The sequence below is a fragment of the Aulonocara sp. 'chitande type north' Nkhata Bay genome, linkage group LG8 (assembly GCF_057382095.1).
Source record: "Aulonocara sp. 'chitande type north' Nkhata Bay isolate Kocher_YH1m ecotype deep benthic linkage group LG8, A_spYH_male_GT1.1, whole genome shotgun sequence".
Taxonomy (NCBI): Eukaryota; Metazoa; Chordata; class Actinopteri; order Cichliformes; family Cichlidae; genus Aulonocara; species Aulonocara sp. 'chitande type north' Nkhata Bay.
This window is the reverse complement of record NC_141351.1, coordinates 18,465,594-18,481,646: the sequence shown is the minus strand read 5'-3', so window position 1 is coordinate 18,481,646 and position 16,053 is coordinate 18,465,594. Positions and strand designations below refer to the sequence as shown.

Here is a 16,053-nt window from a genome sequence, read left to right as displayed (position 1 = left end):
AAAGTTCAGCCACCCTTCCCACATTTGTCACAGAAGCAAAGGACTAATGCAATCAGCAAAGGTTCAGCCATTGTTTAACATGTTATAGTTCAGTGTGGCCCTGCAGACCAACATTCCAACAAATATGCAAATACAATAAAAAGATCAAGTAACTAAAGTCAGAGAGATCCTATTTTCCACTCTACTTGTATAAATCATTTACCTTTTTAAGTGACTTTGCACCTCTGAGTGTGCTGTGCAGTGCCTGTATGTGCACCACTCTCCCCATTATATTTTTTAGCATGATTTCTTTTCATTAGCGCATTCTGTGTGCGTTTTAATCAGCTGCAGCACAAAACCTGCTCTACATTTTGTGGCCTAATTTTGCTACACTTTGATGTCAGCAGTTTCCCTCTCAGACTGTCGAAGCTTCACTCACCCATTCCTCCCTCTCAGAGAAGATTACTGGCAGTATCTGGCCACCACCGTGTTAAATAAGGAGGTTCAGGGTCATGGAAATTTCCCCAGTTCACCATGGATCAGTGTGGTTGAATGCCTTAGAGGGGATCCTGCTGCAGTACTGGAGAATCATCCATGTAGGGTTTTATGTTAAGATATAATAAAGACACGGGGATAATGTGATTTAAATAAGACCCGTTTTACTCCCATTTCACCTCTCTTTTCCCAAACTATCTCTTTTATTCTCATTGTCCTCGCTGACCCAAATACCCGTCCTTTCATCCAAAACATCTCATTCTCTCATCTTCCTCAACATATACTTACTCTCCTCTCCCTTTGGTGTGCAGTGCCTCTGTCATGCTCTGAGGGATTCACAGAACTGGGATACTACAACGGCACCGTGTCGCAGACGGACTCTGGTGCCCCCTGTCTGAAATGGACTGAGTTTCCAGACTATGTCATGCAGTACCCGGGCCGCGGCCTGGGTGACCACAACTACTGCAGGAACCCGGATCGTGAGTCCAACCCGTGGTGTTTCTTCCGACAGAACTCAGGAGCAATTGGCTGGGCCTACTGCGACTGCCACCAGGGTATATCCACAGACGCTCTGAACAGTTCATGCATGATTAAAAACAAGTTGACCTTTAAATTATTTCATTCCACATTTAGTGCTGTGCGCATCCCCCCCCAGCAGATTCAAATGAAACATTTGTTAGCTGTTGGTTAAGCTGTTCACAAGGTTTTCACACCAAAAAAAAGGGGAAGATACTCTTTTATGTAAAAGGTAATATCTGCAAAACAACTGCAACAATTCAAAATCCAAAGAAATTTGGTGTGTAAAGATAAAATTCTATTGATACTTGGCAGTCATGACTGATTAATGACTGAGCTGCAATAACGTGTGGACCCTTTGTGCACAAGTTCCTTAAACTGCATTATTTTAAATGTCCAAAAGGGGAATGTGACGCTGTTTTTCATTTTATTTATTTTAGTAAATATTTTCCTGATGAGTTTATATTCTCAATGCAAGTTTGAAGAGTTCTTTAAATCAGCAGGATGTTCATTTTGTAAATTGTGGCTCCAATTACAGTAAAACAGTCATAAACCGAACCCCAGTTCCTCTTGCAATGAAGAATAATTTCTAAATCTGGTTTCTGGCATGTAAAATCTAAACTTTCTATATCAGTATTACTCAATTTAAAAATAAGCCTCTGACTGGCTCAACAACCAATTTCTAAACTGATTAGAGTTCCAGGTATTTCAAATGTTACCAACATCTATGAACTTAATGTATTTAATAGAATAACTGCTTTCAAATCCATGTGATTGTGGGGCTTTTAGTATTTATTTACACTCACCTGACACTGAGGATCCCTTTTTTCCTTCACAACTGCTTCAGTTGTTTGTGGCTCAAATTCATCTAGATGTTGGAAACAATCCTCAGAGATGTTGGTACTGTTATGGTTCAAAAATATTGGAGATGGACACCAGAGGAAAAACCCACAATAACAACACTGGTCCGGTCGGGTTGAGTCAAACGATGATTTAATGATCACACACATGGGAGATGGACACTGTATGCAGACAGTCTCAGATCTCATCTCAAAAAACACATCTCCATAGTTTTAGAAATCAGGGTATTAGAACGCCCCCTCATGCGTAGTGACAGGTGTAATACAATCAATGTTGACAATTTTATTTAACACAAAGAATAACATTGTCTCCTTCCCGAGGGCAGACGCTAACTGCCCCCCTTCTCCTGGAACCGTCTGTACCCTGCTGAGACACAACATGGCAACTACAAGGACTCTTTCATTTATTAAGACCATCAGTGTGTATTGCTCTAAATCAAGTATATAATATTAAATGAATATTGCTGGATCAGCTACTTCTACTTAAAACATATTAAAACATGACTAAGCACAAAATCACCAAGAATGACATCTTATAAGTGCTGTGTAAGCGCGTGCGGCCTTCCAAGCTCAAAGCCTTTGCCCTCCATAGATCAGCCAGACTCGCGCTGGCTGTAGCTTTTAACCTTTAATTACCTTGAGCACAACTCTAAAATGAGCAACAAACTGCAATGTGTATGGAATGATCATAGTTACATCTGCAATGGAAAATCATGTTATTATTCTGATACCTGTAAGAAAGATCAAATTAAAGTTATCACCATCACTGTAATGCAAAGAATAATATAAGATCAAAAACTTCAATTTATGCTTAATGCAAAGCTGGTTATATACTTCTAATGAACTAATAATGGCATATTAAAATATTAAATGATAATGAGAAAAACATCCCCTCCTTATTCTACAGTACCTACTGACATGATAGCATCACATTAGTGATGTGAATCTCTTGTTCCACCACATTCCAAAGGTGCTCAGTTGGACTGAGATCTGGTGACTGTGGACTCACTCAGTCAGTTCAAGAAACCTGTTTGAGAATACCTGATCTTTGTGACTCAGCACGTTATCCTGTTGGGGCGATCGTGGCTCAAGAGTTGGGAGTTCGCCTTGTAATCGGAAGGTTGCCGGTTCGAGCCCTGACTTGGACAGTCTCGGTCGTTGTGTCCTTGGGCAAGACACTTCACCCGTTGCCTACTGGTGGTGGTCAGAGGGCCCGGTGGCGCCAGTGTCCGGCAGCCTCGCCTCTGTCAGTGCGCCCCAGGGTGGCTGTGGCTACAATGTAGCTTGCCATCACCAGTGTGTGAATGTGTGCGTGAATGGGTGGATGACTGGATATGTAAAGCGCTTTGGGGTCCTTAGGGACTAGTAAAGCGCTATATAAATACAGGCCATTTACCATTTACCATGGAATGCTTTCATGTTGTTTACAAAATGTTCTCACACTAACATGTGTGTGTTGCAGCAGAAATCAAGACTCAATAGACCAGGCAATGTATTTCCAATCAAATGCAAACTGTAGCCTCTGTTTCCTGTTCTTAGCTGACAGGAAGGACACGCGGTGTTTTCTTCTTCTGCTGTAGTCCATCTGCTTCAAGGTTCTACATGCAGTATGTTCAGAGATACTCTTCTGCACACCTTGTAATGAGTAGTAGCAGGACAGAGGACGCTTCTGCTCACTACATATTTTTTCTTTTTCAGACCAGTCTCTGTAAACCTTAGAGATGGTTGTGTGGGAAAATCCAAGTAGGTCAGCAGTTCCTCAAATACCAGCCTGTCCAGTACCAACAACCATGCCACATTCAAAGTCACATTTTATCCACTTTGTGTTGCTCAGTTTTAACTTCAACAGTATCATTTTGATTAAATGCACTGAGTTGTTTCCACATGGTGTACCTAACAAAGTGTCTGTTGAGTTAATTTTATCTGATAAATGTAAATGCTTTTTAAAAAAACAAAACAAAACAGGCCACTGGTTTTGTGTCATCTTGTAAAACTGGTCTGCTGGGAAAACAAGTTTAGTTTTGTATAGCTATATATTTGCTATGAAACAACAGACAGCCACAGATGATTACGAGCTGTTGCATGTATTGGAGGGATTAGCATTTGAAGAGACAGATATTCCCCTCTGGACAAACGAGTTTAAAGGATGACTGTCGATTTTAGATACACCTGAAACCAAACTTCAAAGGAATGCTAATGTTTGTCTGCAGGATGTGTCAACAGACAAGTGCTTGATAAAGTGATGTAGAGGTGTTCAGTGCTGAATATTGAATCAAACAGTGGAGCTCTGCCAGAGATACGATCACAATCTAATAACTGAATAACAAACACCTTGATGAGCGGTTAACCTCACAGTATGTGTGATGCCTGTGAAGACGAGTTTGTACTGAACTTATTTGGGTTATTATGTCAAAATTATGTTTATTATCTACTTGTGTTGCCATTGTGAATTTTTGAGTTTTCTGATCATTAAAATTTGCGTGTTTGTGATTTTAGGTGCTACACGTCTGGTTGGCAGCTCGATCTCTGGCAGCGGGCGAGTTGAGGTTTACCTGAACGGCCAGTGGGGAGCAGTGTGCGACTCTCACTGGACAGACCGGGATGCCAGTGTGATCTGCAGACAGCTGGGTCTGGGGTAGGTCGGATGAAACATCTGCTACGAGTTACAGTGACGTGTGACTGATGTAAAAAGTTCATTCTCACCGGTGACGTTTCTATTTTCAGCGATATCGGCACAGCATTGCAGCACTCTCAGTTCGGCTCGGGCTCTGGCCTATTTCACTACGAACGTCTAGGTTGCCGGGGTGATGAGAACACCCTGAGTAAGTGCCGGAGCAGGATGTTCGTCACTGGTGACTGTAGCCATGGAAACGAAGCAGCAGTGGTGTGCGCACCACCAGAAGGTCAGTGTGACTTCCACAATGTCGTGGCAAACGCACCTGCATGTTTCGGCCCATACATAAGAGGCACAGAGCGATTCGGTACCAATAAAATGTGTGTGAGAGCATTCAAGGTGGATGCTGCTGGATCTCATGCCATCTTTTAAACTCCTCTCAGGCAGTGGCCCTCCTCTGCGACTGGTTGGAGGTGAGGAAGACTTTGAAGGTCGTGTGGAGGTGTTTCATGCAGGAAGGTGGGGCTCTATCTGCGATGACCAGTGGGACGACAGGGAGGCAGAGGTGGTGTGCAGACAGCTCGGTTTTGGGTACGTTCACACCTCCACCACAACTAGATAAGAGATGTATGGAAACATTTTGATCTTTGTCCTAGTTTAAAGGTTACGTTGTGAGCCTCAGGCCACAGAGACACCTACTGTAGTAGGAGAGCCACAAATGTACAGATGAAGAAAGCAAACACTATGCCTGTTTTAAATTGGCTTTCTATCCCCTATAAGGTCTTCTCCTTGTGCACCTCTGGACCAGGTCCAGAACTGCTGCTATTTCTAGATCACTCCCTGTATGTCCTGTTCTCACCACCTGGCAAGTTGACCCAACTTTCATGTCAAGGATCGTCACCGGCTCGATCTCTGCTCACGAATAAGAGGCCAAACAGTTTTTAGGGGATAAGTGTACTCCTAAAGTAGCAGGCAGCATATGTACTGCGGTACCTGCAGAGTCTTTTATGTCTGTCACATGTTCTCAGCATGAACCTGGTCTCATTGGTAAAGAGAACCGGGTGCCACTGGCACTGCCTAAAGATGATGAGTGCTCATGCATCCCTCAAAGTCTGTTTGCGACAGTTAGGTTAGAAGAATGAACTTGAGTAGCCCGCTGCAGGTCCCTGTGTCGGTCTGACAGTGAGCCTCCTGATTGTACAATCGTACTCAAACAAAGAAGTAGATAACGGTTCAGCTGCTGGCTTGTCCTTCTATAGCCTTGCCCAGCTCTCCTCTTGTAACAGCCCGGAGACACAGCAAACCTTCCTGTGATGGGACGTATGGATACGCCAGCCTGAAGGAACTGGAGCATCTGTGCAACACTCAGAGTGTAGTATTCTGTGGCCACCACCTGCAAAACCATTCTGTCACGAACCAAGGTTCATACACACAGAGTGGGGATCAAAAAGCAGACTCAATACAAAATTCACAGGAACTATGTACAGATTTATTTCTCTAACATAAATGATCAGGAACAACCAAGGGAACGAGAATAAAACTCAAGCCGAGGACCTGAAATTCCCTGGGAAGCTGCAAGAGAAAGGGGAACAATTACTTGTGTGCAGGAAGGGAGAGAGTCAAAACTAAACCAGAATTAGAATGCTGTGGCTTACAATCAGAGTCAGACCGTGGGGCTTGGATGGGAGGGTGTCCGTGGGAGAGAATCCAAGGAGGGAGAGACGGAGACTGAGGGAGTTCTCTTGCACGCAAAACATGCAGGAGATGTCTTCAATTGCCAGACGGTGACCACTAAGAGTGACTAACGGACTGGCGTGGAGCAGCCATCCGCGCTGGGTGAAATAGTTCTCCGGTAATTGGTAATTAGATGGAATACAGGTGCGATGCTGTCGACCCAACCCGAGGGCGTAGCCACTGAGTCAACACGAACACTACCTGTTCCCACGGACCATGACACATTCCCTTTTTGGGACAGTTGTTGCTGCCTCTCAAGTGCACCTGTTGTCAATTTTATTTGCACTAAAGCAGATGAAATGGATTCACAGTGGTTTATGGTTCCAAATTGGAAAGATTGATATCCCTGAAGTTTAATTAACGTTGTGTATACTGTGATGTTTGTGTGTTCCCTTAATTTTTTGAACATGGTATATAAATATGAGGTTGTGTGCTGTGTATTGAACTCCCCCAGGGTCTCTGACTGCATTTACATTACTGTAACTCTTTGATGCATCTGATGGAGAAAGAGCAAACGGCACATTGGAAATGCAGGATTTTTATTAGCCAAAGCAAATGTATCACACCACCTGCCCTAGATGCCCGATTTGGCTCCCTGTGACTTTGTCCTTAAAGTGTCGCCTTTTTGACTCAGTGGAGGAGATCCAGCACATATCCCAAGTGTGCAGGTTGTTGCAGGGCTGCTCAAGGAGACGACCTTTAGGGGGATAGCAGCCCAGTGTAAATCCGGTCCAGGTTTTTATGTGTGGAGTTGCATAACTTTTTGACTGCACCTTTTGGTTGTGCAGGTGTTTATTTGTCCCACTCTCAGTGGAAAGACTAATGGCACCACCACAAAGATTTACAGTGTGGCAACTGAAACTGACTGAATTGATGGGGCATTGTGGATGACACAAATATAGGGAACATTCAGCTCTGGAAATTTCACTAATCACTTTACAAACAGAAGATGCCAGTATCTTTAAAATCCCAGAAATGATCCCTCCATCCATCCATTCGCTTCCGCTTATCCTTTTCAGGGTCGCGGGGGGCGCTGGAGCCTATCCCAGCTGTCATAGGGTGAGAGGCAGGGTACACCCTGGACAGGTCGCCAGTCTGTCGCAGGGCCAACACATAGGGACAGACAACCATTCGCACTCACACATTCACACCTAGTGACAATTTGGATTATCCAATTAACCTATCCCCACAAGCTGCATGTCTTTGGACGGTGGGAGGAAGCCGGAGTACCCGGAGGGAACCCACGCAAACACGGGGAGAACATGCAAACTCCACACAGAAAGACCCCGGCCTGATGGTGGAATTGAACTCAGGACCTTCTTGCTGTGCGGCAACAGTGCTAACCACCGTGCCACCGTGCTGCCCCAAAAAAGATTTAAAACTGAATTATTTATCAGATGCCGTTGAGTAAGCTGGAGATGTTCAGGATTCTCCAGCAGAGCAGATTACAGTTTGTCTCATCTTGAAAATACTTCCTCACACACAGAATGTAAACCCTACGGAGAAGAAAGTGAAGATCTTCCTCCATGTTTAACACGAGGTTGCATTTCATCTCCCGAAACACCGGGGGACACCTCACCATCTGTGTTTGTGCGTGTGAATAATAGATGTCCTGACACTGATGCACAGGTTCCCACACAGCTGTGTACAGCTGTGCGCTGATGTGTTTTGACACGCAAAACAAAACGAAGCAAACTCGATTTGTTTTTCCCCACATGGATTGTATTCGTTATTTTTTGTTTCGCTCTGCAATAGATAGAGAATACGTGTCAAACATGTAGACACTTTGCATGCTGGCACTAGCTAACACTACTCCTCCCTGTGAACAAACAGCAGAGGAAGAAAAACTCAAATCTGTGACAATAATCAATTACAAGTAAGAGTGCAAGTTTTTAAATATAATGAGGAAAATGGAGAAGTAAAAACATTAAATGTAAGTAATGAATGAAAAACACAAGGTTTTACTTTTTTTAACTGATTAAAAAAGTAAATTATTACACTAATAAATAATTCACAAATGAATTGATGATTCATATGAAAGAAAATAAGAATTCTTTTAAAAATTATATCTGAGAGGCTGTAATTGCAAATGTTCAGTATACATTTACCATCCGTATTTGTATTTTATTTATACAATGTTTATTTGTAAAATTTAAACAACACATGTTAACACGAGTGCATTTAAACAGAATGCAACTATACAGTGCATATAAAACGTTTAGCCACAGCTACCTTGCAGACCGTGTCCCTGGTTGGGCTTTTTAAAGACACAACATATCAATGCAAATATCAGATCAAACAGAAAACAGCAACAATGACCACACAAGCCATAATTTTGCCTGTTAATTAAAATTTTTAAGATTTGATGGCAAAGAGTTCAGAATCTGTGCGCCTTTTAAAATTTAAGAAGCTGTACTGAATAAATTTCACTGTATAAAATCATTTCTAGATAATTTCCAGCCCTTCCCTGCTTCCCGTACTCTGATTCCTCCTATTTTTTCATATTTATAAATAACAAATAATTAGTTGATGGTTTTCCTGCAACATTTTGTACAGGGTGGGCCATTTATATGGATACACCGTAATAAAATGGGAATGGTTGGTGATATTAAAGTCCTGTTTGTGGCACATTAGTATATGTGAGAGGGCAAACTCCTCAAGATGGGTGGTGACCATGGTGGCCATTTAGAAGTCGGCCATCTTGGATACAACTTTTGTTTTCTCAATAGGAAGAGGGCCATGTGACACATCAAACTTATTGGTAATGTCACAAGAAAAACAATGGTGTGCTTGGTTTCAACGTAACTTTATTCTTTCATGAGTTATTTACAAGTTTCTGACCACTTATAACATGTGTTCAATGTGCTGCCCATTGTGTTGGATTGTCAATGCAACCCTCTTCTTTAGGACTTTAATATCACCAACCATTCCCATTTTATTACGGTGTATCCATATAACTGGCCCACCCTGTAGTTTGATATGTTTTACTTTTCTTTTTAACAAACCTGCTGCATGCTATTTTTAGGTTAAACATCACTTTTAGCACAAGCAGAAGCACAAAAGGGCTTTTTATAGCAAGCTGGGATTAAGAAGACATCACAAAAAAAAAGCAGTTTATTATTTTGGATGATTTTATTTATTCAAAGAGTATCTTTAGAGTATTTTTTGTCGTAGTCGTGTTTTTCAGAGTTATATCCAGCAGACTGACAGATTTTGTGTCAATGAATCGTCCTCCTGGGAAAGCTGATCGTTTTGTGCGACACTGTGTAGCTTTATCAATGCCAAATTGTTGGGTCTAAACATGCAACCCTGCTGGAATCAGACCACGAGAGACTGCGAACAGAACACAAGATCCACTCGTACGTTTTACTTCCAAGGGGAGACTGCGCTCAGAGCTAACACAAGCACACCTGTAGCCAACTCCAAAGCTCCAGTCTCCCCTCACAGCTTTTACTCCGTTACACAACCTCTCACCGTAAAACCCCTGTGGTGTATCGTAAAACCTAAGGCACTGTGTGTGTGTGCATGCATGTGCAAGCACGTAAGTGCATGTGTATGTGTCTCTGCAGATGTGACTTCCTGCCACACAATATATGCTTACAACTGTTCAACCACATTTCCTAGTTATCCAAAGGTCATCTCCCCTCACCTGTATATGGCTTAACCCCTTTAATGGTTCGCCATATACAAGCACAGGCGAGCCCCTAAATGGCCGGGAGTAACCATCCCTTACCAGATAAGGAACCAGAAGCTTTAGATGGAATGTGCCTGCAGTTAAACACTATACCCTTCTCTACCATCCTGCATGTGGGGGAGGAGAACAGAAGAATATCTAAACATGCAGTTTAAGACAAGGTTTACAAATTTAAGCACAACAATGACAACATTTAACAATTCACCCCAACACAAATGCTGTGGGACGACAGTTTTGTACTATTCACTGTTTGGCTGCCTGACAGCATTTTATCTGATCCCTTTGTTTAAGTAAAACTGCCATCACTTTAGATGTTTGACTCTGTCAGTTAACCTGATAAATAAACTGAGGTGTTGAGGTAATTGGTTTTTAACTATTTATTAATGGCCTATTTATTCTCAGGTCCCTCTACTACCCTCTCTGCTCCTTTAGACAATATACTTATCTTATCTTAAGTAACCTTCTGGAAAAACCTGTGTGTGTGTGTTTGTGTTGTAGTGGTGTGGCGAAAGCCTGGTCCTGGGCTCACTTCGGTCAGGGTTCAGGTCCCATCCTGCTGGATGCGATGAAATGCACAGGAAACGAGCTGTTCCTGGATCAGTGTCCTCATGGCAACTGGGAGCAGCACAACTGTGACCACATGGAGGATGCTGGGGTCTCCTGCAGCCCTTATACAGGTACATGCACCCAAACACACACATACATATACACAGTCACACATAGCAATTGTACACACTGATGAGCTTAAAGCTGCTATTTATAGCCGCTGGGCTCCGAACATCAATAAATCATTACTGCATAGAGCAGCAACATCCTGTTTGTGACAAGTAGGAACAGGATTTATGTGAGCCGAGCAGTAACATATCAATACATGTGACCAAACTCCAAAAATACAGATTTTAATATTAATTTCAGATGTAGCATCTATAAAACAGAATCTTCCCTTTGAGAAAAGAGGATCTGATTTTTGCTTATAACCACAAAATGTTTCAGACGGTGTGGTGCGTCTGGTTGGAGGAGACAGTCCCTGGGAGGGCCGAGTCGAAGTGTTTCATAACGGTGACTGGGGGACGGTGTGTGACGACCACTGGACCCAGCAGCATGCAGAGGTGGTCTGCAGGCAGCTGGGTTACAGGTATGAACACAGTTTTAGTCTTTTTGCATGCAGCTTTTTTCAGTGAAAATTGCAGCTGCACTCTTTGCACCCCAAGTTTGCCATAGTTACAACTAAGAAGACTGCTGTTTGCATTTTGATCACTTTATAAGTAGATGATAAACTCTTCTCATCTCCAGGGGTCACGCTGAGGTCGTATCTGATGGGACGTTTGGCGAGGGCGTGGGCCTGATCCTCCTGGACGATGTCCAGTGCGAGGGATCTGAAACCTCGCTGCTGGATTGCCAACATGGGATCTGGGGACGGACCGACTGCTCCCACAGCGAGGACGTCGGTGTTCGCTGCAGAGGAAGGTCCGACGAGGAGACTAATGAGGTGCCGGTCATTGCACCTTCCACAGGTGAGTGATGGGGATGATTTCATGCAGTAGTTTAGGATGAATCAGCCGATTTGTTTTTTAAATTCTGAAACATTTTTAACTTTTGGGATAATTTTCCTCAGGATCCGCCCTTTACACACCTCCAATATATTCTGGTAGTGTCACATAATGCTTTTAAGTGAGAGGGAGTCAAGTAGACAAATACATTCCTGGGAAAATTTTCGCTGCTGGATCCCTGCTTTGCGTTATGAGCATCTTTTGAGGCAAACATGTTTGTCACTCAAGGTTTTCCACTTTTTATGATTCCATCACATCCTTCCTGATAGTTTCGGCAGTGTCCCACCAGGAATTGACAGATTCTGACATCTGTGAGACCTTATATTGAGGCGATGGCTGTTATTCTCTCAATAATAACTGATAAACGCTAAAAAAGCTGCAAAGAAAACATAGTCAGAAATGCATAGGAGGAATCTGCGGTACTGAACAGGCCAATCGAAGTAGTCATAGCTGTTTCAGGGGAGTTATTGCACACATACGACGCAGATTGAACGCAGAAGTTTAAACCAACTGTAAGTCATCATTTATATACAGCCTTTGTTGTGAACAACTTGAGGCTACCGCCTTGCCGAAGGACATTACAGCAGCAGCACTCACCACTTAGATTTATTTCCCCAAACTGGCAAACCTCCAGAGCTCTCCTCCTCACCCTTTAAGCCACTCATGCCCAGTGTTTGTATGGACAAAAATAAAGATCAGGTTTTAAAAATAATAACTTGAATTAAATTTACAAAGATATATTTCCTGTCTCAGAACATAATCACAATTTTAAAGAGTTTATTTTCTTTTTCATATAGTGGAAGAAATAAACCAGTTAAACCAGGAGTATCATTGCACCGCACTGCAGAGATTTGGTGGAGCTGAAATTTATTTTGCCACAAAAGGGCAAGATGTTGCTGCAGGCCGCTGCTCGCATGCTGCCTGCCTTCCTTGTTTAAACTGGTGTTTTTCTGTCCAAATGGTTTACATGTCACATGCTGACAGCTGTGAAAATAAAGCGATGTTACTGGCTCTGTTCTCCAGAGGTCCTGCTTCTCCTGTCGACACACACAGTCCATTAGAATGAGAACAGCGGCCGGATAAAGAGACACTGGATGACATTTAACACCGTCAGCGGACATACAGCTACCGTCTCTATAGATGCGCAGGCATGAATATGAATGAGCGTTGTTTTTCTTTTTTCTTTTTTTTGGTTAGGTCCCCTGGTGCGTCTTGTGGGTGGCAGCAGCAGGAAGGAAGGTCGAGTCGAAGTGTATCTCCATGGTGACTGGGGAAGTATTTGCGACTCAGGCTGGAACGATCTGAACGCAGCCGTGGTGTGCAGACAGCTTGGACACAGGTTAATGTTTGTGAGGGTGAATGAGAGATGACAGTTTTAGTGAAAACAAAAACATACCATAAAGTCACATCTTCTTGAATGTGTGTCATCCCCAGCGGTCGAGCAGTTGCAGCTGGAGGGTTTGGTCAGGGGAAAGGACCCGTCCACCTGGACCAGGTGAGGTGCACAGGGAAAGAGGAGTTCCTAGGCGAGTGTCCCTCTCTGGGCCAGAGCATCCAGGGCTGCAGACGAAGGGAGGATGCAGGGGTACGGTGTGACATCACGCCACGAGAATCAACGGCACAGATTAAGCCTGAAGAGCCGAGCTGTGGGCTGAGGAAGATGGCCGAGGAAGATGGCAAGAGGAGGAATCAGGGAGAGGAAAACATACTCAGGTAGGGGGAAAAAATCAGGTAAAACAGAATTAATGAAAATTTAAACCTGTTTTGCTTCACTTCTCAGACCATTTTCTCTAAAATATTCTCAAAAATATTCTCATTGGTGGCTTAACTGGATAGACAAATATATGTATATACACTCAACAAAAATATAAACGCAACACCTTTGTTACTGCTCCCATTCCCCATGGGATGGACGTAGAGACCTAAAATTCATTCCAGATACACAATATAACCATCCCTCCCAAACAGTGGTCACAAATCAGTCCAAATGTGTGGTAGTGGGCACATCTGCTATATTGAGATAATCCATCCCACCTCACAGGTGTGCCACATCAGGGTGCTGATCTGACATCATGAGTAGTGCACAGGTGTACCTCAGACTGCCCACAACAAAAGGCCACCCTGGAATGTGCAGTTTTGTCTCACAGCAAAATGCCACAGATGCCACAAGCAATGAGGGAGCGTGCAACTGGCATGCTGACAGCAGGAATGTCAACCAGATGTGTCGCCCGTGCATTGAATGTTCATTTCTCAACCATAAGCCGTCTCCACAGGCGTTTCAGAGAATATGGCAGCACATCCAACCGGCCTCACAACCGCAGACCTCGTGTAACCACACCAGCCCAGGACCTCCACATCCAGCAGGTTCACCTCCAAGATCGTCTGAGACCAGCCACCCAGACAGCTGCTGGAACAATTGGTTTGCACAACCAAACAATTTCTGCACAAACTGTCAGAAACCGTCTCAGGGACGCTCAACTGCATGCCCGTCGTCCTCATCGGGGTCTTGACCTGACTCCAGCTCGTCGCCGTAACAGACTTGTGTGGGCAAATGCTCACATTCGATGGCGTCTGGCACGTTGGAGAGGTGTGCGCTTCGCGGATGAATCATGGTTCACATTGTTCAGGGCAGATGGCAGCTGAGAATGTCCCAGTTCTTGCATGGCCAGCATACTCACCGGACATGTCACCCATTGAGCATGTTCGGGATGTGCTTGACCGGCGTATACGACAGCGTGTACCAGTTCCCACGAATATCCAACAACCTCGCACAGCCATTGAAGTGGAGTGGACCAACATTCCACAGGCCACAATTGACAATCTGATAGACTCCATGCGACGATGTGTTGCACTGCATGAGGCAAATGGTGGTCACACCAGATACTGACCGGTTCTGGGTCCCCAGACCCCCAATAGCGCAAAAAACTGCACATTCCAGGGTGGCCTTTTGTTGTGGGCAGTCTGAGGTACACCTGTGCACTACTCATGATGTCAGATCAGCATCCTGATGTGGCACACCTGTGAGGTGGGATGGATTATCTCAATATAGCAGATGTGCCCACTACCACACATTTGGACTGATTTGTGACCACTGTTTGGGAGGGATGGTTATATTGTGTATCTGGAATGAATTTTAGGTCTCTACGTCCATCCCATGGGGAATGAGAGCAGTAACAAAGGTGTTGCGTTTATATTTTTGTTGAGTGTATATATATATATATATATATTTGGCTCACCTCCCACCTCCTGCTGGATTATTCATGCAACCTGTGGCTTTCACAGAAATAACATATACAGCACATGCAGGACTTACAGGATTAATAATATTAAAAACGGGTTTTCTAAGATTCTTAGTTTATAATAATTTGTATGCAATTTATAAAAAGTAGAAAAAAGCTGATGGCTGAGTTGATCTCTTTCTACACATCCAGTTAGTAAATTTCATATAAGACACACTATTTAAATTGCTTTTGCCTGCCTGCAAGCTGCTTTGCAACCCACCTCCACCCCGGCTCCTCTTTTCTGTGGTGTGTCTGACTTGGACCTGCTGACCTGCTGCTCCCAGAGCAGACATATGAAACGTTTGGCTAGCTGGTGAATCTTGCACAACTTTTGCTTCCGAGTTGGAAAACATCACATATTTTGTGGTTATTTTGGTTTGACTGACATTTATATGTTGAACAAAAGTTAATTTGAAATGGCAACAAGATCAAAAAGAGAAGCAGGAAGTAGTTTTGATCTGTTCGTTCTTCTTGCTCAGGACCACGTGGCCATGGCAGGTGTCTGTGTGGCTTCGGTCTCAGGAAGAAGACAGCAGTCCTCTCTGCAGTGGCACTCTGATCAGCCCCTGCTGGGCCCTGACGTCTGCATACTGTGTCACCAGGTAAATCCAAAGCAATATTAATAAATCAGTTTCTACATTGAGGTGGAACCACTCAGCGCAGTAATACACAAGTGTAAATCACCCTTAAGTTGCTTCTGTCTCTCTCCTGAAGGTTTGGCGGCGATCCGTCCCGGTACGTGGTGATAGTTGGGGGGTCCGAGCGGCGCCTCACACCGGAGCAGGTGGTGGTTCACAGGAAGTTTAAGGGTCAGAGCGGTGGACACGATCTGGCTTTGCTTAAGCTACCTAGCTCAAAGAATCACTGTCTGACCTTTGATCCCAACACCAATGCAGCATGCCTTCCTGCCACTGACACAGACTCAGGGGGAAGTACTCCATCTTCTTGTGTGGTCACGGTTACAGCTGGCTGGACGGGTCCAGGTAGGCAGTTATATAAAGATAAAGTCTGAAAATATGTTTTAGATGAAACATCTGGGTGGAGGAGATCACCAGTTTGTGAGTAGTGTGTTTCAACACAGGTGCACAAATTTGCAGAAGTACAAGAATAACCTGGAATTGTGGAATTTTTGAGGTTTACTTTGACCAGTAAGTTTTATAGAAGGTGCTGGGCTACAAATCAGAAACACTTTCATTCTGAAAATCTGTTCAGTTACATCTGCAGTAACATCTTTAATGACAGTCTAACATTCAACAAACACATATAGAACAGTGAAAATCAGCAAATCTTCACATCAGTATTTCATAGAGGACAGAATATAAATGAGAGA

At 43.7% G+C, this 16,053-nt stretch overlaps 1 protein-coding gene across 1 annotated transcript in view; it reads left to right on the top strand.

The window, feature by feature from the left end:
- The window catches only part of LOC147323603 (neurotrypsin-like), a 37,143-nt gene that overhangs the window by 17,268 nt on the left and 3,822 nt on the right, over positions 1-16,053 (top strand). Inside the window, exons 4-14 of the mRNA XM_086304063.1 lie at positions 786-1,028; positions 4,347-4,485; positions 4,575-4,753; positions 4,908-5,055; positions 10,391-10,569; positions 10,886-11,027; positions 11,186-11,406; positions 12,640-12,781; positions 12,877-13,155; positions 15,203-15,325; positions 15,438-15,706. Of these exons, the coding sequence (XP_086160189.1) occupies positions 786-1,028; positions 4,347-4,485; positions 4,575-4,753; positions 4,908-5,055; positions 10,391-10,569; positions 10,886-11,027; positions 11,186-11,406; positions 12,640-12,781; positions 12,877-13,155; positions 15,203-15,325; positions 15,438-15,706 (2,064 nt within the window). The remainder of the gene's footprint in view (positions 1-785; positions 1,029-4,346; positions 4,486-4,574; positions 4,754-4,907; positions 5,056-10,390; positions 10,570-10,885; positions 11,028-11,185; positions 11,407-12,639; positions 12,782-12,876; positions 13,156-15,202; positions 15,326-15,437; positions 15,707-16,053) is intronic.